At 37.6% G+C, this 13,587-nt stretch overlaps 1 protein-coding gene across 2 annotated transcripts in view; it reads left to right on the plus strand.

The window, feature by feature from the left end:
• The first annotated feature begins 475 nt into the window (after nt 1-475).
• celf3a (cugbp, Elav-like family member 3a) overlaps nt 476-13,587 on the plus strand; it is a 46,795-nt gene continuing 33,683 nt past the window's right edge. For both annotated transcript variants that reach the window (XM_047382946.1, XM_047382947.1), the window contains exons 1-3: nt 476-872; nt 2,802-2,954; nt 5,478-5,560. In XM_047382946.1, coding sequence (XP_047238902.1) covers nt 2,810-2,954; nt 5,478-5,560 — 228 coding nt within the window. In that variant the 5' untranslated portion in view covers nt 476-872; nt 2,802-2,809. The remainder of the gene's footprint in view (nt 873-2,801; nt 2,955-5,477; nt 5,561-13,587) is intronic.

Consider the following 13,587-nt stretch of genomic DNA (forward strand, 5'->3'; position numbering starts at 1 on the left):
ATCAGTGGAAACTCGAGGGTCTTTAAAAAGTAATATAGCAAAACATGAAATTTAAACTCAAGTGACTGAAAGAACTTTGAAAACACAAGTCAAGGTTGCCGTTTTTAAAATGCTTTTTGAAAGTTTAGGGCACAGTTTAGTTTAAAAGGCATATTAAAAACATAAGGAAAACAAACAAATTGAAATTCCTCCCAAACTGCACAAGATAATTTCTCATGTATTGGATATTTTCTGCTTGAAAAAATGGGCAGGAGCCCTGATGTACAGATATGTTAGTACAAACGTAATGTTAGCAGGAGCATCGCTGTTTTTGCATATTTTCTCCACATCTAGGTTGAGTCATGAAGCTAGTAATTTAGCAACAGTCCCTGGCGGCAGACATCATGGCTCAAGCAGCCAGGGGGAGGGATGGAGCTGAGATGGACAGGGAGGGAGACACCGGCTTACGACGTCAAAGGAGTACAGACACACAGGGAAGAGGAGAGGACAGCCAGCCAGACTGCCTATTCTCTATTAGGGAAGTCTAAAGACTCATTTGTCACAAGACCCTCTCTTTAGTCGCACCAATAAGATATTTATTTTATTTTATTTTTATTTTTTCTGTTCGGGGAAAAAAAAAACAGGGCATCTGTGTAAAAACAGGAGAGGAAAATGCAAGATCTTGTGAAAGACGCTCATGCCGAATAAAGGACCTCGGCTGGATGTTAGTTGTGTTGTTTTAAGGTGCGTGCGGGCCTAACTTGTTACAGGATTCAGAGACGGACAGATGAACTGAGAAACTGAGCTTTAATAATAACCAAACAACAGGAAGGAAGGAAGAAGACACACATCCACCAGATCACTCCAATTTTTCACCGCGACCAGCACCACAGGTATTATTCTCTTAACTCTTTGTTGTGTTTTTTGTATTTTTTTTATGTGTGTGTGTTTTTGCTGAAATGCGTGAAATCGCATCCAGGTCATTGTTGTTGTCACCGACGTCTTGACAAAGAGCTCTCCAGCTGTGCTGACTGACACGCTGTCATGTTGGGCACAAATCTGCCACAAATCCACAGGAAGGACTGGGTTTAGGCTACAGTAATGGAAAAATCATTAAAAAAAAAATAAGATCATGATGCAAAGAAAAGGCTGCGGATGTTATCTATGTTACAAATGATCACCACCAAAAAGGAAAAGCTTATTTTTGCTGATGGTTTTGGTTTTTGTGTTTTTATTAAAAGCATAATACTAAATTAGGCCTTTTTCAGTTTAAAAGTTAGATTTTAAAATTCTGAAATACCTGACAGTTCTGCCAAAAACAAACTTTATGACGATTTCTATGACACAAGCTGCTGTTGTTGGTTTCATAATTCCTCTGAGGTACCCCATTATCACTATAGATCTATCCTAGATCGTTTTAGGGCCGCACGATATAAGGAACACATGCAGTTGTGATTTTACTGTTGAATATTGTGCAGCTATACAGTTGTTTCTGTAATCTTTACATGCAACATATTATATCTGCCTATATACTTGCACGTTGCCTTTTTCGCTCAAGATACAATTTATTTCACTTGTATAATCTGGGATACATTTTTAATTTTACTGCACAACTGCATACATCTGTTCTTTTTATTTCATACGTTTATGGTCTGTTTATTGTTAGAAAATTCAGATAAAAACAGAATGGTTTATTTCATGAAGGAAAAAAAATGAACAAAACCTGGTTTTCAAATTTCTTTGGAATAGGCTTTGCAGTCATTTAATTGTTAGAACTAAAAATCTGTATTTTATATGCAGGTTTTGAAGAAAGTGCAATCTTTTTTAGATTTTTCAGTTTTATAGAGAAACTGTCAAATGTGTTCAGCAACATGTTTACTCGATGCAGCAGATGTTTGATAAAAAATACTTTGTTAGCAAAATAACAGTATCAAAAATGATACATTTTGTGTTAACCGGCTAACTCTTTAAAAGCCGACAGGAAATAGGTAGCAGAAATGTTTTTCAGTTACTTTTGTATCATATTAGAGACATTAGGCTTTTACAATCATTTTATTATCTTTACCAAAAAGTAATAACTTTATTCAAGAGGCAAAGGGGTCAGAAGGAATCATTTCAAATGTGATACGTTAGGCATTGTTGTTCTATTTACTGATCACTTGGTTGCTGACACACTGTGAAATTCCTAAGTGAGAAGCAAAGAATCATTCTATTTTATTCTATTCTATTCTTTTGTATTCTATTTTATTTTTGTCTTTTCCATTCTATTCAGTTTTTATTATTGCAATGACAATATCGTTGAGATTAACCTGGATTTTTCCAGCTCTAATACTTGTTGCCTATCATCATGATGTGTGGACCTCTCTGTGAGCTTTAGTGTCTCAGTCACTAAAAGCTATATCAGGTGTGAGCATGAAGAGCAGGGAGAGTCATTCAACAGGGCTAAATATATTATTGGCTTGCTGAATGTGAATGCAGAACATTGAAAATACACTGCATCCAATCATTCCTTTCTATGTAAGGCATTATATTAACTGATTCTTACCATTTTCTTGAACACAATACCATACATATATCTGCTTTTTTAGTGAAATTTGTGCTTTAAGCTGCCAGAATTTACATTATTAGAATCATGATGTGCATTTCTCAGAGGATGCATGAACCATCGTTTCAGCCAGCCATTTCAACTGAATGCTCCCATCTGCACCTCCATCCCCGGCCTCCTGTTTGCACCTCCTGTGCAGTGTGAATTTAAGCCTCCAGGCTCCTGAACGCCTCCACTCTATGTTTCTGTTATAAATGTGTGTGTTGTTCCTCTTCAGATCTCTCAATGAAGGAGCCTGACGCAATCAAGCTCTTCATCGGGCAGATACCCCGAAACTTGGAGGAGAAGGACCTGAAACCCATCTTCGAACAGTTTGGGAAGATCTACGAGTTAACGGTGATAAAGGACAAGTACACGGGGATGCACAAAGGTAAACATCTCTGCGAGAAAAAAGTGTAGGATTACAAAAAGGTCTTTAGCTATAATTTCCATCTGAAAATGGATTTACAGTAAATTTGATTCATGTTAAATGACTTCTCACTGAGGTGTTGTCTCTAAGGACCCACACAAGACCAAACATCCAATGAACCATCGATCTAACGAGTATCTCCGACGTTATTTGTACCCTTAAATTGGTTGTAGACTCAGTTAGGAAGCCTACCATTGGAAAAAAAAAAATGTTTTATTAAAGATGAATCATCTTTTGAGGTCAGAGAAAGGTTTTTATTCAGAATTGATCAATTAATGAAGAAAAGACCATGGTCAAAAATGCAGTGGTCCTTTTTATTACCACAGTGCTTTGCTTGCTCATCAAAAGGAATTTTAAATTGACTGAGAACAAGAGGTATAACACTAACTCACACATAAAGGCATATTCTGTTTGTTGTGTACAGATTTAATGCAAATGATTACACAGTTGAATAACAATGTTAAAACCAATAAAAGAACTGTTAGATTAGGAGTTTTTTGCCTCTGGGCATCATGGCAGGGTTGAATTTTTACTTAATTTAAGGTGTTACATTTTAGCTTTAAACACAAACATTTTCCTTAACTGTTTTTCACCTTGGACTAACCAGATTAGTTCAAATTCTTTCGAAGAAGTTGGTATAACAAGGCAATCAGTTAGTCAGTCAGTTAGAAAGTACCAGTTCATCACATGGTGAGCTGGCTGTTCATATTTTGCAAGGAAAATCAACAAATCTCATGTGACAGATGGACCGAGGCCGGGGAAGCTAGCTAAGATGAACAATGATCCTTTCTGTCATTTCTAATGCAAATCAGATCAAGGAAAACAAAAAGACTCTTCAATTAAAAAACTAAAAAACCATCAGTCGTTTGGGAGACGTATGGGCCAGGTGGTATCAGCCTTCCAACACCTATAACACCTATTCTGCATACATTTACATATTCATGATGTGAGGGAGCTTTAAAGGTTAATGAAAGCCTTTCTCTATTATGTGGGACTGCATACATTGTGCTGGAGCAGAGTGATATTAAAAGCTCACACTTGTGTCTCTAGACTATATGATCAGACATCTCACATGGTGCGGGGGCTTTAAAAAGTAAGAGTTGTTTGTTTGTCTACAAAGAAAGATTAACACGTTACAGTCCAGAACAGTTGTCAGTATTAATTTATTAAACAATAAACTGGACATAAAAATGCTAAATCTTTCATTTCATGAACTATTTTAGTGTTTTCCTTCTCATGGAAAGTACTCCTGCCTTTTCTGTTTGGTATTTCTGTCTTGGATGGAGCATTTGACTGAGCTGTTGCTGGCATTAACTAAGTATACTCTTTTTCAACAGAAAGTACCCCTGGCCTAGTGCTTTTGTGTTTATCTGTCTCTTTTATGGACAAAGACGTTGTAGGAGCTGTTGTTGAAATTAAGTCTTTATAGTTGTTGTTTTTCTTGTTAGTAAAAAATTACTCATGGATCGGTGCATCTGTGCTTAGCTGTGGTTCTTTCTTGGATGGAACCACTGACAAATTGCCACCATTAAATCTGTGTAATCCATAGAAAGTTCTAATTCTTTGGTGAAGGATCTAGTGCTCCCATTAACTTTGAGTGCTCTTCTATTTTATTTTTTATAGAAAGGAGTCCTGACACATAGCTTTTGTGTTAAGCTATGTTTCTTCCCAGGAAAAAAGCCATTGAGGGAGCTATAGCTCCCTTTACCATGATGTAATATTGCTCTTTTCTATAGAAAGTACATCTGGATTAGTGCAACAATGTTTAGACATGTCTCTTTTTTGGACATAGCACTTGCTATCAATAACTTCGTGGACTCTCTCTCATTTTCTTTTCCATAGAAAGTACCCCATGTTCAGTGTATTTATGTTCAGCTGTATTTCATCCCTGAATATAGTTAATACTGGCATTAACTACTTGTGTTCTTCCTATAGAAGTACTCCTAGGCCAGTGGTTCATTGTTCAGTGTGTCTCCTTTTTTGACAAATCCATTGCTGGAGCTATTGCTGCCATTAACTCTGGACTATTTTTTTCTTTCCCATCCAAAGTACCTGTGGTTCAGTGTCTCTGTATTTAAATTTGTCCACAAGTCCACGGCGAATTTGTTTTTTGTTTTTTTAATGAAATAAACTGTTTGGTCAGAGCTTCTAGGTTTAGCTGTGTTTCTTACATTTAGAGAGCTATTGCTACTGTTAGCCCTGTGTACCCTTTATTTTCTGTTCCATAAAAAGTACCCCTGGCTCAGGTTTCTGTGTTTAGCTGTGAATCATGAATTTAATGGCACTGTATGTTACTGGATTTAAATCTGCTTATAATTGTGTTATATTGTAATTAGCTATATTCTATAGTATACAATAGGAATTGGACAGCATGAAGTGCCTCGAGATGATGTTTGCTCTGAATATAAGCTATGTAAATAAACTGACCTGAACTGAGTTAAATCTTGCCATACATGTGGGGCTCTACCTCCTGTCTCTCTCCAGGATGTGCCTTCCTCACGTATTGTGCACGGGAGTCAGCCCTCAAAGCCCAGAATGCACTGCATGAGCAGAAGACCCTACCAGGGGTAAGTGTGTCAATGTCTTTTTCAGTCCTCGCTAGCTTGGGATAGCTGGCATGTCAGACTATCAGAACACACAAACACAGACGTGCGCGGACACAAGAAATTTAAACCAAGTTTGACATGCGGGCTTGACTTCACCCTTTAGCCGATATGTTCCAAGAAAGGTCAGGGGCTGCTCTCCCTCTTATGTTTCATATGTGATGCATCCAGACATATCCATCCAGCTAAAGCATGAGTCATCTCGCTGACATGTCACGGGTCGAGAGAGATGTCTGCATGAGGCTCACCACTGGAGTGACTCTTCCAGCTCTTAATCTCGTTGACGTTCCTCTTCTCTTCTGCCCCCACTTCTCTCTGGATTCTAATCAAAGTTAAACCTAGCTTTATTAGCATAGCCAGGCAGCAGGTGTGCTGCCAAATGACATTTCCAGAGCTAAATATGACATGACAGCCGCGTCTCTATAATAACCGCCTATATGAGAGACAAAGCGACAAGGCAAGGCATTACTGAGACAGAGTGTGCTCTCCCAGAGTTTGCTGCTGTGCTGTGCTTCCTCTTTTACTAACAAGGCATCACCCCCGTTTCCTTTTGGTTATTTTTGTTCAAATCTACATCATTCATGTCTTTATTTTTTTCCACTCTTGAATGTCAGCTGAAGACAAGACTTTAGCTTTTGAGGGAAGAGAGAAGAGGAAATGCAATTTAGGGTTGCAGCTAGGGATTACTTTTGGTATCAGTATTTTTGATTGAATAAAAATAGCAAAATATGCTCAAAAAATAAAGTAAAATAATGCTAAAAAATATTTGATTTAGTTATTCTTTAGCCTTATTTGAAGGCCTACGGAACAAGTTATAGTAAAAGACATACTGCTTGTCAGATATGTCTTATATGATGGTATCAGTTGGGAATACCGAAGTTATTTCTATTTCCTAAATGGCAGAATAATAAGAAAAAATATGTTTTTACTTTCTTTAAATTTTGAACTTTTTATGTACTAAGATTACTATGCGTTTAAACAGTTTGGGACACCCAGATGATAAAACCATGGCTTTGGAAGTTTCTGATAGATGAATTAACAACATCTGAGTTAGTTGGAGGCAAACCGTACATGTATTTAAGGCAACACCTCAAACACACTGCTTTCTTATAAAACTGTATAGAGAATGTCAGCTACCGTGCTGTTCATGAAAGAGATGGGTTCTGTGTCCCAGAGATGATTTTTTTTCTTCGTGTCCAAGCTGATATTACTCAAAATTAAACAAGTCCTGTAACAACATGGATTAAACAAAACAATCCGAGAGGAAGTAGCTATTACTCCAGAAGCAACATATAAGGTGGATTACAGTTTGCTAATGCGAAAAGACCGTAACATTGTGACACACGTCCTGTTGTCTGATGAAACAAAAATTGAAGTGTTTTGCCATCATGACCATTATGGCCGAAAACCTTCCTGAGTATGAAATAAGGGACTGGTAGCATCATGTTGTGTGAGTGTTTTACAGCAGGAGAGACTGGGGCGCTTGACAAAATAGAGGCCATCTTGATGCCGTCTATTTTGTGGAGTACTTTTGAATTATTTTAATAACCTAAAACTGAAAAACACTGTGGCTTGTTGCTGAACACTCAAGTTTCTGAGTCACCAGAGACAAAAACAATTGTACAGTATCTAGATGATAAACCCCTAATTTTTATTTACTGTTCATCAAATGCAACCTTGAAAACTCCAACTTTTTTGCCTGTTGATGGATCAGGAAACATGTTCTTTGCTGCACTCTGTTTTGATTTTAGTAGAAATCAGTGTAAAGGTTTGTGACATCTTTTATTTATAAATACAGATACACCTATAATCCCTTCATTTCCTGATTGATTCAAAACGACTTCCTCTGTAAAGCAACATGCGGCATGTTTCAGCGTTTATAGTTGACTTTTAATTGTTTGAATTAAAGCCAGGTTTAAACAATTCAGTTTAGCTTGTTTTACAGTCCTTCAAATGAAAATCTGAATCGGCAGGTCAAGGAAAAAGAGAAACTGGTATTGGCCATTAAAAGCTAGATCAACACCTCTCCAACATAAACCCATAAACGTCTTCAAATCCTGTTAAAACCACAGCTCCCTGGTTCTATTAAAAGCTTTCTTTTGGTTGTTTTGTCCCCTTCCAACATGGCTGACACTCACTGAGTGAGTCGATTTTCGTATCTATGGTTACGATTGTGTAAAAAGAGTGTATTTTCTGCCTCACTTTAATTCTGCTGCTTTTCTTGCTGAGTAGCACTATTGTTTTCTGGTACATACACCTGCTGTTTTATGGGCTTACTTCAGGGAGAGTCGTTAAAACGGCAATCTGACCAAGTTTACAGCAAAACTTCCTTGCTCCATGACTAATATAGGTTTTTGTTTTATAGCCTGATAAAATGACTTAAGTGTCTGTAATCACAGACATATAATGTACGTAAGACACATCTATCAAAACATGCTGGTTTTATTGGACTCACAGCCTTTTACAGCAGTGCAAAGGCCGTCAGAAGACTGAAGCAAATGGCTAACTTCTCCAAAATGCTGCCATTTGTAAGTCTGTCATAGTAAAAAACTAAAGCGGTGGAGACAGACACACAAAAAGGAAAAACTTGAGATCCGTGGAGATGACAAACAACTTGTTTGGGTGTTCCCTACAAGCAAACCTTCAGTATAGAAGCCAATTCAAAAAAGCTGATTGGCCTATCCTCAACAAAAGAGATAGGGTTGTAATTATAACGGTAGAAGTCTTTATTCAAGTAGGTGTGGGGCTTTTGGGGGAGGGCTACTGGCCTTTAATGACAGTGCTTAGACAGAAAATAGCCAGAGAGAGAAGGTGGAACACATGAAGCAAAGGTCTCAAGGTAGGGAATCGAACCCCAGACTAACACCTCTGTATAGGCTACATCACGTACCCCCTGTGTTGTTATTTTTAACACGTTATTTTTAACAATGCTATTTTTTACAAAGCATTGTGATACATGATGAAATAGAAAATGAGGCAAGTGTGTCCTCTTTAATCTTAGAACGCACAGAATAGAGCATCACTAGCAGCATGGCCTGGAGGTCTCCTGTTTCCATGACCAGAAAAAGCACTGAAAGACAACATTGAATAATTCGATATTTGATTTGCAGGTTCTGATTCGGCTCTAAATTAAAGGGCTGTTTCGCTGAGTGTTTCTTTCCTTTAGGAATTGGATTGATTGTAATTATCTCTAGTTCAAACCTAAAATATTTAAACTGCTCATGCCTCAACTAGAATCTGGTACACTGGACAGGATTTCTTTAAAAAATCTGAGATTTAAGAAACCTTCATCTGTGAAAACACAAAAGGAGTATTTTTAGTTTTTTTCTACATTAGGACAAGCTTGGATTAAGTGCAAAAGCACAGAGTTATAATGAATTAGTCGAGAATGATTACAGATTCTGTCAAACACAGTTTGTGATTGGTTTGCTCTATTTGTAAAAAATCAAACAGAAAAAAAGTGTTTATTCAAAAATGTCGCTAAAATCTGAATGTATGTAATCAATCTATGCATATCTGTATCTATTCTCTGTTAGTATGGCTTTGGGTGCATAACACACATTTAGTTTTTGTGTTTATTTTCTCTTATAATTATTACTCTCTGTGATAGGTAGTAACATGTATACTGTTATTATTTTTGTTTTCTTACCATCTATATTTGTTCTTTCTCCTCCCTCTCTTTGTAATCGTTACTGCCGATCCAATCTGCTGGCTTAACCAGATATTACAATTACTTTCACAAAGCCATTATGCAACAGGGCTGAATGTCTCATTAGGTGTCTGTAGTAGACAAATCTACCGTTGACACTACAAAGCAACCATACCCACCACATTGTTTGCTTAAGCTGACAGAACAAGCGCTCTTAAAAATACTAAACCATTAATATATTTGTGAAAAGCCAAAAGGGGCACATTTTCAATGCTTTTGGAAACGGAATAGATATAAAAAGAATAAAAAGCAGGATTATAATAAGTGGCGACTCTTCCATTAATGCTGCTCTGGGGAAGCCCATCCTCCATGCTGCCAACTTTCACCCCCACAAACACAACTTGCACAATGTAGCCCACTATGCAAAATAAAACATTTTTATCAAATAACTTGTCAGGACATTTGAAAACTAAATGAATATAGACCGGACAGACGGTCTTGTACTTTATAAAAACAGATAAACCAATGGATAGACCAAAATCCCAAATCATCTTTTTTTAAGAATCTGTAGGATCATTTTTGTCCAGTCCTATGGTCCTTTCCTCACTTGTCATAATCTTCAACAAAAACAAAAACTTTCTTTTAGAACTAAATAAACTAAGAATAAAGGCTGCATTAATCTCAAACTGTGTTTTAAAGAATCTTTGTTTAAAGAATAACTCTGTTCAGGTTTCACCAGTCTCAGTACTACTGAGACTGGTCAGTCTTAGTACTGGTCAAGCCAGTGGTAATCTGGCAATCTGGACTGATAAAATTCAGTCCAGATTGCATAAAATAAAAAATAAAAATACCATCTCCAGTCCTGCTAGTATACCGAACCATACAGGAATTTTTTCATGAACTGCACAACTCATTTGGAGACGACTGAGGATAATGTTTTTGTTTGTCAAGAGCTTTGGGGGTAAAAGGGGATTATCTGTTTTCCTTAAAATATAGCTTGTGCATAGACTCATTTTTTAAGCTGGATGTTTACTTACTTGTTTTCTTCGCTTACTGTTTGAATGTCAGTCAGTCAGTCAGTCATTTTCTACCGCTTATTCCATAGTGGGTCGCGGGGGAGCTGGTGCCTATCTCCAGCAGTCTATGGGCGAGAGGCAGGGTACTGTTTGAATGTCTCTATATGAATTTATATATGTCTTGTATTTTGTTTTTATGAACCACAAGAGTAACCTCAAAAGGATTGATATTTTTATGTCTAATTTGGAGGGGAGTGGAGAAAGACAGATTCACGCAAAAAATCCCCACTGAGAATCATCATCAATATTTCAATATTGGAATGTAAAACGCAATTAATTAATTAATTAATTTAATTTTTACTCTTCAGTCAGGTTTCAGCACCTGATGGTTGTTGTAATGGCAGGCATAAAGTGGCTAGGGGATGTAGAGACAGTTTTAAGGAGCGGATGCTATTAGGATGGCGATAAAAGAAATCCTATTGTTAGCATGACAGTAGGGTAACCCTTCCTGACCTCTCATACAGGATCAGCAGGGCCCAGTGCCTGTGATAAAGCCCTCTTCCCCTTCTGCTTCTACTCCAGCAGCTCTCCTCCTCACAACCTCTTACCTCTAAGCCATGTGGAACAACCTAAACCCTCCTGTGTTCTGCCAATCCTTCCCTGCCCCCCTTCCACTCTGACTCGCCAAAGATAAGGAGGAGGAAAAAAAACACAGAAAACCATCTTATTAGCTCCAAACACGCCCACAAGGACAAGATCTGCTTCCACCCCTGCCACCAGCTGTGGTGTAATTGTCATGTAATTGCACCTGCGCTGCCAGAGAATAATTAACTTTGGCATCTCATGGCCAGGGTGATACAAAAGGAATAACATGATAGCAATTATAGGAGTGAGAGAAGAAATCCTAAATGAAAGCACACCTGAAAAGGAGAGAAGGTTGAAAGATGTCATTAACTTTCAGTGCTGCCTTTTTTTCCCTCTCTTACTGCTCCTTTGTCTCCTCTAACAATGGAAAAGAAGAAAGACGGGGAAAAAGAAAGGAAGAGATAGAAGCTAGGCAGGGGCAAGCAGATGGATGTATCAGAGTGGCACCTAGCATTGTGTTTAATTTCAGGTGAGAGAGTATGTCTCTAAGTGAGAAGTAGAAGGCGAAAAGCAGCTGAAGGCAGAGAATGGAAGTCAAAGTGGCGGAGCTGTAGAAAAAACAGAGGCATAGGCAATAAACCAAATTCCTATCCGAGTGTGGAAATGGAGATTAGGAAGAGAGATTTTCCTCCTGAGCTATACTCATTCTGTCCTACCTGGACATCTCCTCCTTTCTGTTGTTACAGCTTCATTCCTGTCTTAGGCCACTTGTGTGGAGACAGTAACATCCTCAGTATGCCACATTAAGTCACGTTGTTTTACAAAGCAGGATCCCAACCAGAGTAATTCACAGTTGATTGGTAGGGCTGAGATTTATTTGCATAATTAACATGAGTAAAAATGAATTGGCCAATCTTACAACCCGTTAACCTTTGAGAAAACATCTGCAGAGAGAAAAAAAAAAAAAAGGTATTTGCATTTTGTAGTTGCATTTTTTTGTAGTTTGCTTGAGCCTCTGGGATTGTAAACAGAATATATTTTAGGTTTTTAGGAGCAATAGATGCAGTCTTTGTTGTAACAGTTGATTCTGGGTTTAAACAGCAAACCAGACGGTGGGCAGAAGGAAAAGTCGGACAGTTTTGGACATAAGTTTAACAACTGTGCCTGTTTGATAATTTTAAACCTGCAACTAAAAGCAGGCTAACTTAGCTTAGCTTTAGGATTTAGAAAATATAGAAACCCTATAACTAGACCTAGTTGTTGCTTTAGGAATTACACAAACAGTCCTTGTTAAAAAAAAAAAGGACAATGCTGTTTGCCCCCTTACATATTTCTTCTGTTTTTGTATTTTTGTCGCATGCAATTGTTTCAGATCATCAAACAAACCTTAATATCAGAAAACAATAACCTGAGTAAATACAAAACCAGTTTTCAAATGCAGATTTTATTTATTAAAGGAAAAACAGTATCCAAAACAACCTAGGTGAAAAAGTAAATGCCCCCTAAACATAGTCGTGTCTCCCATTGCAGGAGCAGCTATGTTTGCAATAACTGGGAAGGAGTCTTTTACGTCGATGTGTAGAAATTTTATCCCACTCTTCTTTTCAGAAAAATTAAAAAGGTTTTCCTGCATGAGTGGCCCATTTGAGGTCATGCTAGAGCATCTGAATTTGGTTTAGATTCGTACTTTGACTAGGCCATTCCAAACCTTAATTTTTTTGACACATTCAGTGTTGGATTTGCAGATAGTTGTCCTTCTGCCTAACTCAATCTCTATTGTTGAATCATGGACACTGATCTTAACTGAGGCAAGTGAGGCCTACAGTGCTTTAGATGTTCTGGGTTCCTTTGTGACCTCCTGGCTGAGTTTTTGATGCACTCTTGGGGTAATTTCGGTAGACTGGTCACTTGTGGGAAGTTTCCACACTTATTCCATGTGTTCTCCATTGGTTTGCTGGGAGTCCAGAAGCCTTGTTTCTTATCTGGTGTAGAATTTCTCTAGATCAGGTCACAATGTTTTCCTTTGTGAAACCTTTTTGCCTACTTCATGTTGTCAGACATCTTCTATTTAACTGCTGCCTTGATTCTTGGATAGGTTTTTGCTCTAATAAATAAAGTCATCATTTGTAACACTTTTGAATTGAAGTGGTCATTGTCTGATATGATCTAATCTGAAACAGTAAGTTTGACCAAAAAAACAGAAGAACTCTGAAAGGGGAAAATACTTTTTCTCACTACTGTACATCATCTTTAAATTCTAAGGTTTTACATATTTTAATCTATCTCTAGTGTTTGGAGTATAGTTAGTGTTTCTGCAAAACACTTTTCCACTTTGAATTCATCCCTGTTTGATACATATTGACATGTCTTATACTGAACGCCTTTACCCTTCTCCCTGTCCATTGACACTTAATTTAGATGAAATAATCCACTGAGGAATGGTACACACCTGAAAGAAGCATCACTGCTCACTGTTTCCTTGTACCTGAACATACAGTACAAACACATTTGCCTAGCCTACAGTTGGTAACACTAATGCTGGTTAACAAAAAGTGGATTTATGCAAGAAAAAGAAACATTACACTAATTAATCTATTTTAGAGGCGCTGACACTGGCTACCATGTTAAATAGGTCCAGCGGATAAAACATGCACACACACAAACTTCAAAATTTCATACCCTTTTCAGACTTTTTTTCTTAAATAAATTGATTCAACAGTGTGGTGAAGGCCTGTTTTACA

Source organism: Girardinichthys multiradiatus, chromosome 13 (assembly GCF_021462225.1).
Source record: "Girardinichthys multiradiatus isolate DD_20200921_A chromosome 13, DD_fGirMul_XY1, whole genome shotgun sequence".
In the NCBI taxonomy this organism is placed as follows: Eukaryota; Metazoa; Chordata; class Actinopteri; order Cyprinodontiformes; family Goodeidae; genus Girardinichthys; species Girardinichthys multiradiatus.